Source organism: Cyanistes caeruleus, chromosome 13 (assembly GCF_971803275.1).
Source record: "Cyanistes caeruleus chromosome 13, bCyaCae1.hap1.1, whole genome shotgun sequence".
Lineage (NCBI taxonomy): Eukaryota > Metazoa > Chordata > Aves > Passeriformes > Paridae > Cyanistes > Cyanistes caeruleus.
Genome location: NC_141713.1, coordinates 6390503 through 6411321, shown reverse-complemented (window position 1 = coordinate 6411321; position 20819 = coordinate 6390503). Strand labels below are relative to the sequence as shown.

Here is a 20819-nt window from a genome sequence, read left to right as displayed (position 1 = left end):
CAGGCCCCAAAATGCCCCTGTGAGCATCACTGTCATCCAGCAGAGCTTCCAGCCACAGCCCCAAGCGCTTGGCTCTCCTCCTGAGCAGATAAATATTGATTCTCTCTCCCCAAGCCTAAGTGAAATTACCACCTGCAGTGGAGGCAGAAAGTGTTTGCTCTTTGCTTCTGCTGAGACTAAGTTTCTGAGAATTGTTTCCTAGACAAACTTAACCTTTCACACCTGCTATGCTGCTCACCTAATGCCCGTGTAGGACTGTGGAAAACCTTGCTAGAACGTCTGGTCTTGAAGGATGAGCTGAAAATAAAGGAAAGTGGCAAGATAAGAGCTTGAGGAGTTACATCCCCTCATCTTCTTGGCAGCATTTTCTGCAACAAGTCAAGAGCAGATCTTGGTCTGCCTCCTGCTTGGCTTCATCCCTACCTGATTTCATCTTATACATCTTACAGTGCCAGCTGTGTTTGGGCTTTTGCTCTCCAGAGAGCTTTCAATCTCAGTTGGAAAGCACTCCTGACACCATACATATATTTGAAAAGATAAGGTTGTCAGAGGGTCTGAGAATAATCTCATATCCACATTTGCTGATATAACCTGAGAGAGCCATTGCCTCATACCCAGCCCTAATCATGCACTCCAGCTCATTACAGAGGGCTCTGATCAAGTACTCTGGCACTGAGCTGAATAAGTGATTTTTTTGTAAGCCATTTGCTTGACAAATACAATTTTGAAAAAACACTGAATATAAGCCACACATCTGATCTTCCCCTGATGAATCCATTTTTCTGACATCAGGTTTACTCTTAAATTAAGCTGTCAAGCATTTGCTGGGGTGTCCTGACATCTAATTCCTTCTTGTGGATTTGTAGGTCTGGGACAACGTGCTATATTGTTTAACAGCCCAGTACAGGATGAACACACTGATGCTGGCTGTGGTTTGGTTTACAATGGCCTTAAGGTAAGGAAGGTATTTCTTTATATTTTTCAGGAAACTAAAGCACTATTCAGAGTCTAAATAGTTATTTACACATGTAAATAAACTATTAAAAAATTAATCCTGGTCTTACTTTAAAGAGTCTTTGTGAACTAAGCCTTGCACTGCTACATATATTGATCAATCTGATTGCTTTATATGAAGTACAAGATGCTTTGAACAAATCAGGACTTGAGAAGTGGTTGGTAGCACCGCAATAAATTGACTTTCTCACCTGTAGATCTTTTATTTGATCTTGTCCACACATGCACACAAAAGACACAGCTCTACCAGATTCTCAGCTGTTTCTTAGTCTAGATCAAAACCACTCAGGGGAGTCTAAACTACAGGGAAATTTTGTCTAATTCTCACATGAACTGCACACTTACAGAAATCAGCCCAGTTTGTTTCTGCTCTGCTAATTTAATGGGTAGCAAGGTTAGCACATTGCTTTATTCCCCATCCAAGGGGAAATAAAATGAATTGTCCTGCTTCAGATGAAAGGGAGTGGACCAACACGCTTCTGAGATCAGCAGGGTGCTTAGAGCACAGAAACACTTTGCTCAGTCCTGTGTCAGCACTGAGCAAGAATTTGTGTCAGACATGCATTCACATTTGGAGTTTAACAAGTTTGCAAGATGTGAAGTAGATATTTTAAAGAAACTTGTATCCCTGATGTGTCTCCCAATCCTGCTGCAGTTACTATGGCCTTATTGTCTGGTTCCCTGACATGATCCGGTATTTCCAAGATGAGGCATATGAATCCCGAGTGAAGATATTTGATGAGGAAGAAGTGTCCCATTTCACCTTTAATTTCACCCTGGAAAACCAGATCCACAGAAATGGGGAATACAGGAATGACAAGTAAGTGAACAGAATTTGCTTTGCTGTATTCACAGTGAAATAAATTTCTAGAAAATTCTTTCTTTCTTTTCCATTTTTCATCAACTTGAACCTCTCTGTTGTTCTTTTGGACACTCAAATTAAATCTCTCAAGTCCCAGAGGCGGCTTTTGACTGACAAAATATAATTTTAATCCTGTTTTTCCACCTACTTTGCCTCTGTCACTGACTTCTGCAGAACCCAGGGGATCCCAGCAGGCCTGTGTTGGGATCAGGGCAGAGAGTGCTGTGCTGAGCAGCCCTGGATGCAGAGGTGACTTCTTTTTCCTTAGCCCACACTGACATCTACAGGGCTTGGGCAGCTACTGGTAATGAAATTGCTGCTGTATTTCCAAAATAAAAAGTAACTTCTTGAAGATGAGCTACCCCAGTATCCATCCTGCAGCCTGGGCCATGGCCACACTGGGGTGCTTCTCCCACTGCAGTCACTATCTCCCCACAGATGAGTGTGTCACCTTCTCCTTTAGTGTTTTGAAGTCTGTGAATTTGCTCCAGAAGAACATCATTGCTTTCCTCCCTTTTTTCCCCCCTGTTTGGGCCTTGTTGTTTCTCCTGGGTCCAGCCTGGGCCCCAGTCAATCTATGTTCCACAGAAATGTAAATCCTAGTCATTCCATAACTATTTTTCAAACTCCCAATAAAAATAAAAAATATTCCTATGCGATTTCTGTGATCTCATTGCCCCAAGCAGACCTAGCAGGATGCTGCTCCAGCTGCCTTGCTGGAGGGAGCTCCTCCTCAACTGGGGTGGGCCTATTGGATGTTAAATGTTACACAAAACACTCATTGTTTTAATCTTCACAGCTGAAACCACATCTCATTGCCCAGCCAGGTTGTTCCAATCCCCTCAGAAACCATTCATCTCCATTTCCTTTTTACATATTTGATATAAATCGGTGGGGGACCCCAATATGTGTCCTCATGTCCTTCCACACACCATCCCTGCAGCAAGGAGCTGAGCTTGGTGATGCAAACCTGTCCCCACAGTTCCTGTTCCCCAAAACAAAGTGGTGAGAAGTAGATGTTGGTCAAATTTAGGGAATGGAGACATTTTTCTTATGCCTAGAGGAGTTAACTTGCATTAACTTCACTGAGAATTGAGGATACTCAGCACCTGGATGAAGACACAAAACTGTGCTGTAAATCACTATTCTCCTGCCTTGGCCCTCTCCATTTTAAATAACCAAAATCTCATTGAGCTAAATTGCAGTAATGCCCAGAAGTTATCTCAGCATGGCTTACAGCTGTGTTTTCCCTGCAGCCCTTGGCTGTGAGCTAAAACTCCATGGATCACCAGGCCATTGCTATCTGACTCCTCTAAAGTTGGGTGTTATGAAAGCAAACTGCAGGGGGAAAATGGGTTTTAACAGCCTTTGGGAGTAAATACACCACAGACAAATACATCACTGAACAAATGCAGAACAGCTTAAACTTTGCTGTAACCTGTGAGACCGTCTACATGGAGCAAAACACTTGAATAATCTTCTTGTGGTATTTTGTGCATTAATAATTTCTGTTAGTAGGCTCAGTCAAGAAGCCCTGCAGCGCTCATTTAAAGGTGTAAACAACCATCACGTTACGCTGTGTTAAAAGTGCTCAATTCAATTAAGCTGCAGAGTACATGTTAGAAGGGTTTTTTTCATCTGGTGACAGTCATGGCCTCTTTAGCTAGAGCAGTAATGCTTGTTCTTAATAGCTCCTTACATCTTCTAAACATGCCTGTGCATTACCTAATACATCTTCTCAGTGTTCCTGCAAAATCTCACAGGTAAATCAATATTGTGTCATCCTTCAGGCAGCCAGGTCAGACATGTCACGCTTCCCATCAGAGGAGAAATCAATCACCTGACACAGTTTATTATTTTTAGTGAAATCTCTTTTCATTACATGATACGTAATAAACCTCGAACAGAGATGGTTACAAGCAGAACTCAGATAATCTCCCCACTCTCTCCAGAATCCCTACTGCATTTTCACTTAAAAAATCACTTTGAGTTTAAACAGCTGTCAGAAACCTTTCACCAAATGGCTCAATAGGCTCCTGATAATGACTGGCTTTGTTTATGATGGAGGGAGGGGGAAACTAAGGAAGGCAGCAAGGTCAGCTCATGAAGGAAATGCCCTGCATTGAGTGAAATTCTGTCTTCTTCAGACAGACTAGGACTGAACATGAGAGGATTTGTGTCCCCTCAGCTTTAGAAGCACATTTTCTCAGATGTGATTATTTTGAGGAATAGAAAAACTGCCAAATCCTAAAAGATCCATGTCTCTTTAAAAAAAAAAACCTCTTCAGACCCTTATCTCCTAATAAAACACAGAAGGACCTGGAGGGAGTTATGCATTCAAGCAACACCCTTTCTGTAAATGACACTAGAAATTGGAATGAGTGCTCCATCTCTTGAAACGGCCACGGCACACTCTACAGTGTAGAAAATATCTTAAAGCACAGAGTGAACTTCTGTTTCCTGCCCCACAGATTTATTGGCATGAAATTCAAGGAGGTGAGATTTGAGGATTCATTATTTGAGGATTGCTACTTTGAAGATGTGAGATCCAGTGAGACCTTCTTTGAAAACTGCACCATCATCTCTACTGTCTTTTATAACACCGGTAATGGGATTCCTGCTGTAGTGTCATTTCTGTAACTAGGAACTACTTTATCAGAAAACCATTTTATTAGAACTGTTTTATCTGTTTTGTGGAAGAAAGGATGGTAGGGATCTGTGTGTTTGAGTGTGTGCTGGGTAATGAAAGTGGTGCTGGAGGAAAAGGGTGTGATGCATTTGGAAGGAGACCTCAGGTTGCTCCATCAGTGATTTTAACCCCATGACATCTGGTGTCTCTGGGTGACTTATGGGAAATGCAAAATCCTATCAATATCCAATACCTAAAATCTCAGGCCCTGACAGGTTAAAGTAGTGGCACAATTCTCAGCACTTTACAGCTCTACTCAGTAAAACTTAAAATATAATCTCAAGCCTCTAGCAGTTGAAGATCATCAGCTGTAAAACAGTCTGTAATTTATACCAAAAAAAGCTCTTAATTTCTACTCTAATAAAGAACAAATGATAATGCTTTGAAAACCAAAGCCTGCATTGCCCTGTCCTTGTGGCATGGGGATACTGGTTCAGGTGACTCCACAAATAAAAGGAATGCATGAGCTTGCATCAGCCAGGAGCCAAAAATTCAGCTAGAATTTGCCACTCTAAAAAATTTCCACTGAAACAAATACTCCCTGGTTATTTCCATTGGATGACAAACTTCTCTTGAGTCTTTGGTCTGGTCCTTGCTGTTGTATGAAGGAGTTCAGCCAAGCAGGGTCAAGCCTTTGCCTCTTTCCCTCACAGATCTCTACGAACACAAATTCATCAACTGCAGGCTCATCAACAGCACCTTCATGAAGGAGAAGGAAGGCTGCCACATCGACTTTGAGGAGGACAATGATTTTCTGATCTACCTGGTCAGCTTCCTGGGCAGCCTGTCCGTGCTGCCAGGCAACATCATCTCCGCGTTGCTCATGGACAAAATTGGGAGGATCAAGATGATTGGTGAGGGGGACAATGGGTGATGGGGCAGGAGGTGGTGGGAGCACAGCCCTGCAAAGAGTCCTGCCCAATGTGAAGGGCTGGCTGTGTCTGCACACTGGCATGGCTCTGGAGGGAATGAGCCATCCTCAAAACAAAAGGAGCAGAAGGATTAAGACTGGAGGGTGAGGCAGGTGATTTACTCCATGGCAGTGAGCAAGTGACCTACTCCCCGCCTCTTCACCCTGCTTTTCTGTGTGTCTGTAACATTTCTTTTTTTTAATTTATTTTACCTTTTGTGTCAAATCCTGTACGTTTTTTTCAGTGTTCTGCAAATCAGGGTCAGAGCTAAAAAAGGATTTCTTGGTCCTGTTGAGCTGCTGCTGAAATCCAAAGCTTCTGTATAAATAAATGAACATTTTGCTTGTAGCAATGAATATTCACAAAGATTATTTGATGTGGCAGCTTGACAGCCCAGGATTTCCCTCTTTTGGTTTTTATCTGATTTTCAAATGATTGCACAAGGAGCTTCAGAGACCATATGGTAAATTAACTGACCATGTCACAGCCAAGAAAGGAGCCACCCTTTAGCATCATGGGAATAAATTATCGAGTTATCACCTTATCAGCTTCATGAATACTTTGGGAATCGCTGTTGTTGCAGCCTCCAGGGTTCAGACCTTGCTCTCCAGGTACTATGGGAATCATGCCCTGAGGGACAGCCAAAGGAAGGTAATAAAATCAGGGATGTGGCTCAGGGGTAAGGGGTGACTCACTCTCTTGAGCTCTTCTCTTTCCTCTGAGAACAGAGGGAAAGTTTAGCTCAGCCTCACCTTCAGACAGGTTAAAGTAGAGCAAGATGACTGATGTGTCAGGACACTGAGGGAAAATGAGCATTCATGTGGTGGATTTGGAAAAGACCCAAACAAACCAGAAGGTCTGTGGGAAATAAATTAGAGGAAGCCGAATGAGAATCAGATTGTCCATCCTGCAGACATGTCAGCATTTCAGCATTTTCATCTGGAATTGAGATGACAGCTGGAGCCCTAAATGCTTATTTCTCCTGCAAAATGAAGAGAACAAGACAAAAATTAGTAACGACATGCTGAAACGTTTCACTATGAAATTTCCAATTGAAAAAGCCTTCTGGCGTCCCACCTGCACCACGCTGTTGAACATTTTATTTCTGGTCAGCTTAACAGGAAAACTGAATTTCTCCTTTTGTGTGATGTGCCTTCCTGGGGCTTCAGTTCATTTTTATCATGTTCTGCCAAACCTTCTCTTGTACTAAACAGCAGATCTCTTGGTGCTCTCATGGTGCCCAGTGCTGGGCTGGGCTTTTGCAGCAGGGGGAATATCCACACCACACTGTGGGGATGTAGTTTGGCCTTGTGCCATGGAGGAGTAGGGGACATGGAGTCCTGAACAGCAGCTTTTCATAGTGAAAATTGCCATTTTCAGTGGCAAGATGCAACATAATGTCCAAACTGAAGCATTTCAGTTACACTTCATCATCCAAATTATTTTGGATGGCACTAAATTGACACCAAAAACACCAAACAACAGAGAAAATTGTTTGCTTTTCCGGTAATAAATGGAGATATTACAGTGCTAACAGAACATTCTGGTGAAAAATAGTTTGATTTTTCACAAATTTCATCTTTCAGGTGAAAATTCCCAATGGGGTAGAAAGCAGTGATGTAGCTATTAATATTTCTGAATCTGAACTGTGCCTAACTGAGCATGAATGCTCTCACTTTCTCCCTCGGTGATGTTCATAAAATTATGGCTCCTGTGCAAATGTGCCATGAAATCTAATGATGTTCTTATAATTAAAAGAGACCTCAAGTGCTTCATACAAGTGACTGTAAATTATCCTAATTGGGACTAGAAATGTGTCAAGTGACTTCAATATGATATGAAATGCACGAGCTTATCACTTGAAACTCAAGTTGAAAAACCTTCACAATGATGCTTCCTCCTCATTGACTTTCATGTTTACTTGTCTCTGCTCTTCCTGAGTCCATCTGGAAGTCTGAGATGCTGGAAGCCTGCCTGGAAAAGCCCATCTTCACAGTCTTTATAGAGCAGGATTATCAGGTGGACACTGAGAACATTTCCAGGCTGGTTTCCAGCATCAGAGAATGACAGATAGGCAGCATCAAGGTGTTTTTGGATTCTCACAGATTTAATTCTTATTGGGATGAAATGCCATCACTTGAAAGCCATCTTTAACAAATGTTTGCTCAACTGTGGAGAGGGGAAGCTGGTGCCAGTGTTCTCCTGTTGGTTTCCCCCCCGCAGGTGGCTCGATGCTGATCTCAGCCGTGTGCTGCTTCTTCCTGTTCTTCGGGAACAGCGAGTCGGCGATGATCGGCTGGCAGTGCCTCTTCTGTGGGGCCAGCATCGCCGCCTGGAACGCCCTGGATGTCATCACCGTGGAGCTCTACCCCACAGACAAAAGGTGCTCAGAACATTTCTCCCTTTAGCCTCCACCCTCTACCTCCTTCTCTTGGTTCCCAATGGAAAAAGCCGCTCTAGAGACATGTAGGTGGGGGAGATGTATATTTTTATTTATTTTACTTTCACCAGTCCTTCAGGGCTGTTTAATCCTGGGTCACAACAGACGTTTTCAAGCATAATTCTGCTTGTGTGGCAGGTTTAACTCAGGGATCACGTGGACATATGGAGATTACAGGCTGATAAATCAAAGAACCATAGAATCATGGTATCACAGAATGGTTTGGGTTGGAAGGGACCTCAAAGATCAGCTAGTTCTAAAGCCCATGCCATGGGCAGGGGCACCAAATGAAAGATGTACTCTGTCATTTCCATGGATGTGCATGGAGATCTGGCCTTTCACACTGCATCCCCAAGCCTCTCAGCATGGCTCATCACTGGGGCAAACCAGTTTCCCCTCCAAACCTGGGGAAAACCATGTGCACAGAGTGATTTGAGAGACCAGGAAGAACAGGAGACTTTGGAACCACATCCTGCAGATTAAATCTTTCCTTACAGCACCATTATAAGCCCCTTTTTGTCTTTTTCAGACTGTTAGCGGGGAGCCAGAAATGAAGGAGAAGGACTGTACATTGAAAATAGTGTGCTTTTAGCTGCTGGGAGAAACAGGATTTAGAGGAGAGCTGTGGTTGTTTCTCTGGGGACAACCTACTCCAGGCAGCCCTTGGAAGGGCTTTGAGGAGATCTAGGAAAGATTTTTCCTGCTGTCTTTGGGGAGGGCAAAGGCTGACAGAGTGGGCCAGTCTAGGGCTATGGAGAAGGTGAGATGAAAAGGAGAAATGAGTGCACACAGACATTCTCATTTACACAGACATGCAAAACAGTTGCATCTATTTATCTATTTATTTGTTCTGCCCAGTTTTACTTACTAGAAGAGTAGCCTGGGCAACGTAAGAAAATGCACAAAATTACCCATCCAAACCTTCTCTGATTGTGCCAGAAACTCCCTCCTAACCATTGCTTTCTGCTTTTCCTCCCCACAGGGCAACAGCCTTTGGCATCCTCAATGGTCTTTGCAAGTTTGGTGCCATCCTGGGGAACTCTATCTTCTCCTCCTTCGTAGGGATAACCAAGGTGGTTCCCATCCTTCTGGCCTCCTCCGCTCTGGTTGGGGGTGGCCTGCTCGCTTTGCGCCTGCCAGAGACTCGAGAACAGGTCCTGATGTGAGCAACAGAGGCCAGGGGGCTTGGAGGGGGGGCAGATGTAGAAGAAGAACGAAAAAGAGCCATGTCTGGAAAACCCAAAACGCTCATTCTAACTGTTCTGTCAATACCTCAAAGTGAGACAGCAGAGGGAAGGAAGAACCCGCAGGGATATAAAGAAAACCATCGTTTCTGACCTTATTACAGCCACGACTGGTGCATGCAGCCCCCACACGCCCCTTGCAGAGCTTGGGTGCCACCCTGCCTATGCTGGGAGCCCCCCCTGTCCCTGTCTACGCCCCTGCAAGGACACCAGACGCAGACAGTGGCTCGGTGTGCGGGTGTGACACGGCAGGACAGACCCCCACCCTCCTGCCTCTGCCTGCTGAGACCCTGCCCTGCCTCCCAGCCCTGCTCAGCCATCCACACCAGCTGTGCCCAGAGGCACAGAGCATCCCAGGGGAGGCAGGTACCCAACCTGCTGTTGGTGAGCTCCAGCAACAGGGGTAAGAGTTGCAGATGTGGCCAGGGGGGCCCCAGCTGTCTTGGTTTTGGGATTACCACTCACCTGGAAGAGTAAGGGTCTTGATTTCTCCAGTATGTGAGGGTGGGTGCTCAGCTGTCTCAGAAGATTCAGAGCTTCAAAGCCCTTTACTGTCTTTATTTGGGCACAGGGAATCACTAGGCACCTTCTTGCTGTGGAAGAGAAATATCTAAATAATTATATATATATATATATGTATTTACACCTACTTGCAAACATATGTATACCCATTGAAGTGATCAGCTATTAAAATTTAGGATTTTTTATTTCTGTACCCTTAAGATGATTTTAAGAGTCACACTAAAAACAAATCCCAGTAATTCAAGATTATCAGGAGTCATGACCAACTTAGTGATGCTTCATTCTTTACATCCAGATACCAAATATTTAAATGTATTAGTGGCTGGGAATATATATTTCTTTAATGATTAAAAGGGTTTTTTTTTCCTGCAACTTTCACAGAGGAGAAATTGATATGATATTGGAGCATTCCACAAACCAAATGTGTACATATTATCCAGTGTAAATAGGGGATTTTTGCCTAATACCTAGAGTATGGTAACTGACAATTTACCAGCATTTTAGCCATATTATTTGAAGAATATGATGCTTGATTTTCTAATATACTTGGGTCTCGTTGAAACACTGTAAGCACAGTTACTTAAAGCCATTTAACTTGTTACACAGGGAATGCACACAGCAAGTTTTCACTGTACAGAGCATTAAATTCCCCATTAAGTGGCACAGTTTAGTTTGATATCCTGTGGAGAACATTTCTGAAATTTGTGTGCCCTTTTTATCACACGAGTTAAGTCCTGTAGCACCTAGAGGCAAAGTGAGTTGTGTATTTTGATCTATGTTTTCTTGGGAAACCAGAAATGCAAAACATCCTGTTTAGTAACAGTGCTCACAATTGATAACACTAATTATTTTGTTTCAACAAGCTCAGCAATAGACCAGAATCGATCTGAAACCACCTCATAGTGCAGCTAATTTGTCGAACCAGGATATTTTGTGACATAAAAAGTTCTTTTGTACTTCTGCTGGTGATCTCATTTACCTTTTGTTGGATCTTCTTCATCATTGCTTTTTTAAAAAAAATTTTTTGGTGATTTTGGGTTTTTTTTAAGAAAACCAGGCAAGGCCAGGGTGAAATCCTGCAGGAGTGATGTCTCACAGCCCTGCCTTTGGCTGCACAGTCCCTGGCACCAGGGCCAGCCCAGGCTGCAGCTGTGGGAGTCAGTGTGCTGCTGCTGCAGGGGCAGCTGAAGGACACACAGCAGGGCTAGATCACAAGCAGAAAATCCTTGCCAATGAGGCAAAAGCCTCTCATGAGCATCACTTTTATCATTGTGTCAATCAGGGATAAGCACTCATGGATCACCTATAGGCTACAATGGGCTGTTTGAGATTTTTGACCTTTATTCTGAGGTTTATGAAATCGATAAGATCACATGCTGCTGTAATAACCAACCTTATTATGCCTCATTTCTTCATTTTGTGGGTAGCTTAGGGCTTTTTTATTATTATTTATTTTATTTATTTGTCTTCAAAACAACAAGGTTCCCTCTCTAAGGTAGGAGTGAATGTAATTATGTCCTTTGGTAGCAGTTCACAGGTTCTATTCAGAATGACAGCCCAGAATGTGGGTTTTTTCTTTAAGAATATCTGGTCCTTCTGCATGATGAGAGACAGTTTAAATTTGTATTTTAACACAAAAGATCACCACGACCTTTAGGTTTCACCCATTTTGTTGGGCTGTGCTTGCCAATTACCACATTGCAACTGGGCAGGGGGGCAAATTTTTGTTTCATTTTCTGGATTATTCGCTTGTGCTGCTCTGAGGAGCCAGAACCTATTTTTCTAAATATTTATTTTGCATAACATTCCTATTTACATGTCACCCAATGCTCACAGCAAACCTGACTATTGGTGTTCCCCACTGACATTTTGCAGTGACATTAATGACATCATTTATTTTGCAAAACTTCCCTGTTAATTTTCAGAGAAGGAAGAAACTGAAATCTTGAGGAGATAGAAATGGCAAGGTAATATTAGGAAATATTATCCAATCTTAGAAACCTTTCTTCCTTGCAGAATGGCTCTTTCAAGGGCTGCTAAATCTCACCTCACAGACCAGCTGGGACGAGGTAAAGAGTAATAGGATCTCACTGTCAATGTCACCTGGAAATTCTTTGCACCCCTGAAATCCATGGGTCAATCACTTGAGGGCTAAGGGATATTGCATGTGTTGGGACAAGGCTCCTACCCCTGGCTTGACCAGGGAGTTTGTGACCTGACAGGAGAGAGCAAACACACACCACAGCAGGCATGTGAGAGCCTGAGATAAAGGACAACAGTGAGCAGAGCAGAGGAAAGGAAAAGCTAAAGAGAGCTCCCATCTCTTGGCTGAGACACCTAGGGCTGGTCTGAATGGATTCCCACTATTCTCAGCTGAAAGGCAGAGGCAATGCAAAACTTGCCCTTGTTTCTTCAGGGACAGAGAGATACAGGGCAACAGCTCCAGCTCAGGCACTGAATTTGTGACACCTGGGTTGACATCTCCCACCCAATTCAGTGGAGACAGGCTTAGTCAATATTCCAAATGTGTTTGTTTGCTGTCCTTGCCATGGTGTAAATCAGTGTAGGTGTCACACTGCTGCTCTCCAGAGCAAAGCAGCTGCTGGGTGCAGACCCCTCTGCATTGGCTGGGGTTTCTTTTGGGCTCAGTTTCAAGCCTTGGCCACCTGCTAGGCTTAGCCTTGGTCACAGACCCTTGAGCCTCAAGCAAGGGAAGAGTCCTCCTCAGGCACCTCCTCTGATGGCTCAGCTTAATTTCTGCTGTCAAATCAGCATTGCCTGTGCTGTTCGAGGGCCAGCACATCTCCTCCCTCAGCTGCCCACATCTGCCACAGTGAACAGTCTCTCTCTTGGATACACTGGACCTTCCACAGAGAAATCTGCTGATCACAGGTCCCCTGATGGTCCCTGCACAGCACTATTTCCATGGATTCATGAACTTCTCTGCAACAAGGACACAGAGGACCAGGGCAGGGGACTTGCCTTAAATCCCAAAGATCTCTTCTAGAGGACAGCTGGATCTCCTCGTGCATGTGTGGCACACCAGGACAGCCACTTAGCTGATGATAATTGTGGCATGGGAAAGGTGAACCTAAGGAACCCAAACTGGCCTGCTGTGGCTTGGTGTCTTCAGCTCTGCTGCACTGTAGTGGGACAAGTCCATTGCTGAATTTCTGAGCATGCAGACACAGGCTTTTATAGGAACACCAGGCACTGTTGATACTATTATTAAAGACCAGTGCTATTACAGTAAGAGTTCTGCCTCTTTGTATTCCCTGTTGATTTAACGGGTTGTGCTATTGTGATTTATTTACTCCAGTTGTGCAGGACAGCTCCTGTTACTGATTTCGGCTCTGCTACATCCTAGTGGTGGTGGCTGCAGCTTGTGCTGTGTGGGGTGATCCCCTCCTTGCCCATATCAACATTACTATTTGAAATTCCTTGAAATGCTATGGGACTTACAGATGGTGGCACATGGATCTTTTGGACTATGAAGAGTCTTGGAAAACCCATATCCAGTGCCAGAGGTTCTGCACACTGGGAAGTTCTCAGGCATCCTGATGTCCTTCAGTGATGCTGAGAGTGGTCCAGCCCCAAGGCTGCATTCACACAAGGGCATGGAGCAGGACTGCATGGAGCTGAGCTTTCTGCAGATGTCCAGGTCCCTTCCAGGTCCTGCTCTGAGACCTCCAACCACAGAGTATACTCTGATGCTCTTAAGGAGGCCCTAGGTCCTTTTATATTCCCTGCTTGTGTCCTTTGACTTTCCAAAGGAGTCACAAAACCTGAGAGGATATTTTGAAGTTTATGTAGATTTGAGCCCTATGCATTTTATTTTGCATTAAGTTTCTCCCTCAGTTTCTCACCCTTATATTAGCAAATGCTGCTTTTAGGAAGAATCAAGCCTGGGAACTGAAGGAAACAAAATGAAATTAATTTCTTTGCTGTATGTGATGCTAGTGCTGTATAAATGTACACACACTGCAAGTCCCACTGTAAATAACACCTGGTGTCGTGCTTTAATGGAAAGTTTCATTTAGATGTTCAGTCAGCTCTGTGTGTGAAATAGCCAATTCCAGTCCCTTGGTTCCTTTTCTTCATTTAAAACCTTCTTTTATTTTTTTTATTTGATCTGTGTCTGGTTGTCACTGGAAATTGCAGCTGTTCCAATGGACTTTGTTTTTGTTCTCTCTGTCACATTAAAAGGCTGGAAGAAAAAGAATGGCTCTTGTAGTGTTTGTGTTTAATGTACATTTGAGCCTCTTCACAAGGACTCTACTGGGTAACTTTGTACCCTGACACTGTGGCAGCTTTCTTTGATGTTTGCTACTTGTTCATCCTTCCTTTCTCTCAAACAATCCCAACTCAATTAAGTCTGCCTTCTATCACAATCATTTCACACTGTGGACTTCCAAACACACGACATGAGAAAATCTTCACCCTGGAAATTTTTCTGGTAGGAGAAAGCATGAAATATCTTCAAATGCTGTGCAAGACCAAAATCTAAATTATGCATTGTAACAGGAATACATCCCCAAAGAAGCACTGCTTTTGTGGCCTGGCACACTATTTGACTACAGTATACTCCCTTCTTGCATGCATTTCTAGAGAATGTGATCTCTTTCTTTTTATTTGCAGCTCTTTGTATATATCTAACTGTCCAGGCCATGCTTTCAGAGCAATGATACAGACAGCAGAAACTGTGTAGGAAAAGAGCTCATGGCACAAGCAGTGGAGTCTGGCTGCTAGACTATGGGACTTGCACAAGAATTTCTTTATGTAGAACATAAAATGCAGTGATCCCACTTGTCCTAGGCCCACTGAATGGTTTTGATTTGAGTTAGTTAATTAAAAAATTTAAGTGCTGAGAAGTTGTTGGGTAAATCAATGATTAGTGCTCTCATCACATCCACTGCAACAAGCTGAAGGTAATATTAAAGTGAGAGATAAAGAGCCAGAGAGACTGGAAATGTAATAAAGAAACCATGAAGGTATTTCCATCATCAGGGGACTAAAGCAGCATTTTCCCTCAGCTCAGGTTCAGCTGGGTCCCACAGGACCTGTCTGGGCTGGGGTTCCCTTGGGTGAATCAGAGGCAGCAGCAGTCTGGGATTGGTATGGACTGCTCTCAGGGGGGAACAGGTAAGGGCTGCTCTCAGCTGGGAGCTGCCAACTGTGACTTTTGCAATGCTCATGTCCAGAGTGCAGAGCTATGGAATCAGCCTTCCCTGAGCTCCTTCTGTGTGTTCAGCCTGTAGGAAAGCGTGCATCAGCAAACACCATCAGAAAGCATTTTCTACAAAGCGGGTTTTTAGATAAAGGTCAGAGATTTGCACTCAAAGCCTTGGAGGTGTTTTTGAGTCATTCTTACTCCAGGCTACTTGACATTCTGCATAAGGCTGAAGTTTCAGTAGGCAGAAAAATCCCATATTTGAATGTTCAGACAGGGTTGCTGATAAAAACAGGGCATAAAACCCCTGACTAATTTTAAATTAGGGTGCAGGGAATTTAAAAACAGGATTATGTGGCACGTCTGCCTGAGATCACATAGGATGGACTGGTTGGTAAGAAAACCTTTACAAATCTGTGTTCCTGCTTTTCCATATTGATGTTCCTGCCCTGACCATCTCATTTTCATCCATGTGGATTTTCTGGCACAGATTCTCGTAGCTACTAATAAATGACCCAGATTCCCTAGATGTGCAAGTTCATCCAAGCTGTCACAGGGGGTTACCTGGTGGAGGAAGGAGGCTGGGGATGATGGCATTCCTAGCAGCCACAAAATCCAGCAATAGGCCTGAGGGATGCTTCTGAATCGTGAAGTGACTTCATATTAGGAACGTGACTTGAGTCAGGTTATGGTAAGATGGCAAATCATTTTACCAGTGCTCCGGTATTTCAGATCCTAAGTTGGGGACTTTAAAAGTAGAGACCAAACTTGGCAATCTAAGTTCACATTTGTCGAAAAGACAAGGGAAGAGCAAAACTTGGCCAGGTCCTTGTGGATGGGAAATAGAGCCCAGCTTGGGGCAGAATTTGCTGGAGACTGAGCACTCTGCCAATGTACAAACCATGGTATGATTTTGGGGCTGATACTGAGTCTGTCCTTCTCAGACAAGTTTTTTTGTGAGCAGATGATTATAAACCCAAAAAAACTATCAAAACATTTTCCTACCATTCTCAGTGAGCAAGGAGAATTAGCTGAAGAACTTTCAGCTACCATAGCCCATGATAATGCAAATAATTAGGGGATTATATATAATTTTTAACATTTTAAGCGTACAGAGTTATTACTGCACTAACCCATACAGTACTATTTGAAAATACTAAAAGTCAGGTTTAAATTTATTGTTCAGCACTTCTTTTTTCACCTATAAAAATGTGTGTGTGTACCTACATACACACATGTGCACATGTATGTAAAATCCAATTATTGCACTTGACCTTACTAACGATGCCCAAGCTTTTTGGGGGATTGAAAGGCCAGGAGATGGCAGCAGTTGCCCACAACATTGACTGGTCTCTGCTTGCCAATAACTGCTGGAGGCTGTGCCCAGGACCCCCATCAGACAGGTGAGGTGCTGCAGCAGTGCCATCAGATACAGCTCACAGGGCTCTGACCCTCAGAGAAATCGGGGAAGAGGGGGTAACAAAAAAATCAGTGATTGGAAAGTTTAGGGAACAAGCAGCCCTGACTAACACCAAAGCTTTTGGAATGTGAGTTGTGCAGACGTGAAGCAAAGCAAACGCAATTATGGGGGAGAAAATAAGAATTTCTGCTTCAGTAGGCTAGTGCAATGGTTTTCAAGCTTTCTCAGCCTGCACATCCTGAGTGTTTTCCAGGGGAGATGTGGATTCCTTGTAATAATGTGGTGGGACTGCAGCTAGAGGAGAAAAGCTGTGGACTGGACAGTGCCTGAGCCGCAGGGCTCTGAGCAGGGGGGCATGGGGTGCCTCCTGGGGCAGCCTGCTGAGATGCTGTAGGGAATGGGCTTTGTGGGAAGGGTCTCCAGCCCAGCTAATCATGACAAGATGTCACCAACACTGTCTCAGAAGTTCCTCCTTCCCCAGAAGGCAGAACCTGCTGCAGTTAAAATTTGGGCTGTTAAAAGGAGTCTCAGCACAGAGTGGTTTGGTGAACCCCTCCCACATCTCTATGAGGAGTGTAAGTCAGGGGACAACACAGGTGATTCTAAGTGCTTTGCTTATCACCTCGAAACAGCCTGAGGCCACAAACCCTCGATGCTTTCCGTATATGGGTGATTCAGATCAGAGTTCTGATCCTGCTGGGAATTAACCAACTAAAATCTACATTGCAGCTGTCCTGCCCACAGCTTCCACAACCCACAGAGCCAAGCCTGAGGCTTGTGATCCTCTCAAGCAGGGCTTTACCCCAGCCTCACCTGGCTCCCACCACACCTGCCTATATCCACCATGGATTTTGTGTTGATGTTTTCTCTCTGAAAAGAGAGAACAAGCGCTTAGAATTCCCTGGAAAGCTTCTCCTTCACTATAGAAAATAAACAAAAGAGCTACTCAGTAAACACAAACAGAGCTAACAGCGAGGAAACCAAAGCCAGATCTCAAGTGGCTTCATTCCTAGCTTTTGTTGTCCTGGCAAAGTAAAGAGGCACTCCAGGGAGGATGTAACTTCCCAGGGCTGCAGCCTGTCCAGCAGTGGAGTGCCATGGGCAGGACAGGAGCAGGATCCCCTCCTGTCCTGGGGTTTCAGAAGAAGTCTTTAAGATTTCTCCAGAGGGAGCCCTTTCTTAGCCTTGAAATCTTCTGCTTCAGAATGGAAAAGGAATATTGCACTCAGCCCTTCAAAATACATCTTTGAATGATAAACTCAGCTCTTTTATCCTTTCTTACTTAGGATAAGGATAAGACCTTTGAAATCATCCCAGCAACCCTGTTCCTTCTCTTAGATCCCTGAACAACAAACTGCTCTGAAGAAGCCAGCCTCGTACCGAGCCCTTAGGCCTATAAATATTTCAGAACAACTATTTACAGCCCTCTTTTGACACTATCCAAAGAGACCATAAAGAGTTCTGAGCAGCCCTGGCTCTGCACAGGACCCTGCTAAGTTACTTTGTCCCCTTTTGCATCCCACCTGGTAGAGGACAGGAATAGTGTCACCTTTGTGTTGGTCTCTGGGACAGATCTCTTGCTCTGTGTGGGGTGACCCCTACATTAGGGGCTCGAGAGACCTTCTCAGACAGATTTCCTAAGGTTTTGGGTTTGGGGTGACAGTTACTATTCCATGTCCTTCCTGATATTTATCTCTGGTATTGCAGAATGCCCATCCTCTAGGTCAGTTAAAGCAGCTTTTTATAAATGCTACACATTTAGAAATAACCAGTTTCCCTGTCTCCACAGGTCAAGGTTCAGTATAAAACTTGTGGGAAGAAACTCTCATTAAAGAGAAAAAAAAAAAAAAGGTAACCCTGGGTGAATGCCACATCACCACAGAAGAGTTCAAGGCTGAAGTTAAGTGTATCCTTAAATCATGAACATGATTATTGCAACCTTCCAGTGTCCACTGGGGATGAAATATTGCCTTGATAGGCTTTAGAGACAGGATTTCATGAAGAGGAAATCTAGATGGGAAAAGAAAGCAGGGAAATGTTAAAATCAAAAAAAAAAAGAAAAAAAAAAAAAAAAAAAAGCCCCAAATTCCAACCCAAACACTTTTCTGACCACTATCTCATGTTAAACAGGGGTACCTCCCAGCAGAGCAGGCTGCTCAGAGCCCCACCCAGCCCTTTCCCAGTAGCACACTGGTCATGGTGCAAGGGCAGAGCCCTCAGCCTGGATCTCTGCTGTGTGTGCAAGCCCCAGGCTCGTGGAGCTGTGGGTGGTGGATTCTCTGAATGAGAATTAGGGTGGTGGTGTAAGCTGACAGCTCCTTCTCACTTTAGAAGACTTTCTGAACTACAACTCTGAGGTGTCTCAGGGCACAGCAAAATCTGGGGAAATCGCCTTTCTTTTTTCTGGTTTTCTTTTTTCTCTTCAGGTATGACTTCCCCAAGTATCCTCCTTTGCTTGATGCAGTTGGAATCTGGTGACACGATGCAAATGAAATGCTGATTTCTAAGCAAGATTATGTAAATCCAATATGTTCAGTCACTGCAGTCCTGGGAATTCCCTTATCAGCAACATAATCATTGAGAATGGATTCCCCCAGTCTGTGAGATAATGGCAGGGAAGGAGTGAGGACTGAGCTAATCACCAGGCTTTACTCAGCCAGGGCATCCTTGTACATGACAAGGAATGAGCACAAGGTGAAATGTTTGTACCACAGAGATTTCCAGTGCAATGATCTTGCTTTCAATAGGCCACAAAGAATTAAGGCCAGTGTGGAAGACAATCTAGATCTTTCTCCTTGCCACATAGGGATCCTGGTCTAGTTTGATGTCTGTCCTTGAGCTGATTGAGGAATAAAGCATTAAAATTTTCTGTCCCGAGTTGCTCAGTGGTCATAGACCTGAGCTGTTAGTTCTTGTGCTCCCCTTTGTAACAAGAAAGCTGGCATTACATTTATGAATAAAGTCCTTGGGTGGTGGCCTGATTAATTTGATTTCAAAATGAGATGTGGGGGATAATGCTGACTACTTATTTTATGTCCTTGCTACCTCCTTACTACCAATCTTTGCAAGCACAACTCACAAGTGACTACTTTGTTTTCCTCTGGGCATGATTTAGCTTTATTTATTGGCATTGTTCTTATTACTATTCATAAAAGAAATTATCAAGGTAACCTGGTTGATGGACTTCCAAGCATTTGGTAATGACTTCTGCAAATCATGAAGAAAAATGAACCTTCGAAACTGAAGACATAAGCAAAAGCAGGGCAAGGGGATGATGAGCTTTAAAGAATAGGTGTCCTTTCAAGCCAAAGATTAATTCCAGATTAAAATTATCAGACAGTAAATAGTACACTTGAGTCTTCATCAATAGGAAGCAAATTTACCCTATTGCAAATATACTAATCACTAGCCTAGCAACTCACATTATTAGCTGACAATAATTATTCTCTCCAAGGAAAGTACAGACCTTCAAAGGAGATTGCATCTTAAATCACAGCAAATTTTAATTTAAATTAAAAGTGTAGGAATGCACACAATACCCCATCTCTCTGTTATCCGTCCAGGATGGTGTCATTACAGTGTTTTAAAGACAGCCCCAATCATTGAACTAAATACCTGCAGCCTAACACCTTGCAATTTCATTTTCTCCTTGTCAGACTGTGTAATTGATATTTGTACTGGAGGTAACAAAACAGAAAATGTGAAGGTAAGGTGTTGGTAACTGTGCCATTACTGTCTCTTAAACTGCCTGAGAGGTAGCGAGGATGGAGTGACAGTGGGGAACTGGTGCCTTTGTAACTGGGCACAAGACCATCCACGGGGCCTAAGGCTGCAGTCAGTGCCTGCTTGGACTGGGATGGGTGTGAGGTCTTCTCACAACACCTCGTGTGCCTGTTTCTGCTGGAAACCAAGTCCTGCAAAGAACCGAGTTCATTGATTTCAGCGAGATCTCATCTTGCTGCAGGGTGTGACTGGGGATGTGGAGAGTCAGCCCCTGGGAGGTGGCAGGAGATGGGGCTCTCCACCTGCAGGGACAGATGGAGGGAGCTGAAACCTTCACTGGTGCCTTTGCTGTCTGACTTTCATGATTCGTGCAGTCTTGAGGACTGACAGTTCCCAAGCACAGTCACAGAGAAGTGACCGATTCTGTTCCCCCTGTTCCGAGATCAAGGACAGGGTAATGGGATCTGTTTCATGGGCATTTTGCTGAGAGTGAATTCATCAGCTGAATTACAGAGATTTTCCTGCCTGTGTGGGAGTCTGTTTTCTCCTCCAAATGCCTTGGGTTCGGTGAGAGCACTTCTTCTACAGAAGATAGCTCAGAAGTGTCGAACTATGGTGAGGGCCAGGTAATTGCAAAACTTTTCTCTGAAGAAGGCTCACAGACTCCTGTCTTTCCAGGTGCCTCAGCGAGCTTTTCCTTGGCCATCACAGCTCTGAAACTATCTAAATGCCCAAATCTTCTCCATTGACTTCTAATTCTTTTCATATTGTGCTTTCAAGTTTGTACAACACGAAGCTCAACAGGGCTGGTGGGTTAGGGAGAT

General features: G+C 43.9%; 1 protein-coding gene across 1 annotated transcript in view; it reads left to right on the top strand.

Moving 5' to 3' along the window:
• SV2B (synaptic vesicle glycoprotein 2B) overlaps nucleotides 1-13904 on the top strand; it is a 64041-nt gene extending 50137 nt beyond the window's left edge. The window contains exons 8-13 of the mRNA XM_023933871.2: nucleotides 867-955; nucleotides 1670-1834; nucleotides 4348-4481; nucleotides 5219-5419; nucleotides 7700-7859; nucleotides 8899-13904. Of these exons, the coding sequence (XP_023789639.1) occupies nucleotides 867-955; nucleotides 1670-1834; nucleotides 4348-4481; nucleotides 5219-5419; nucleotides 7700-7859; nucleotides 8899-9082 (933 nt within the window). The 3' untranslated portion in view covers nucleotides 9083-13904. The remainder of the gene's footprint in view (nucleotides 1-866; nucleotides 956-1669; nucleotides 1835-4347; nucleotides 4482-5218; nucleotides 5420-7699; nucleotides 7860-8898) is intronic.
• The last annotated feature ends 6915 nt before the right edge of the window (nucleotides 13905-20819 follow it).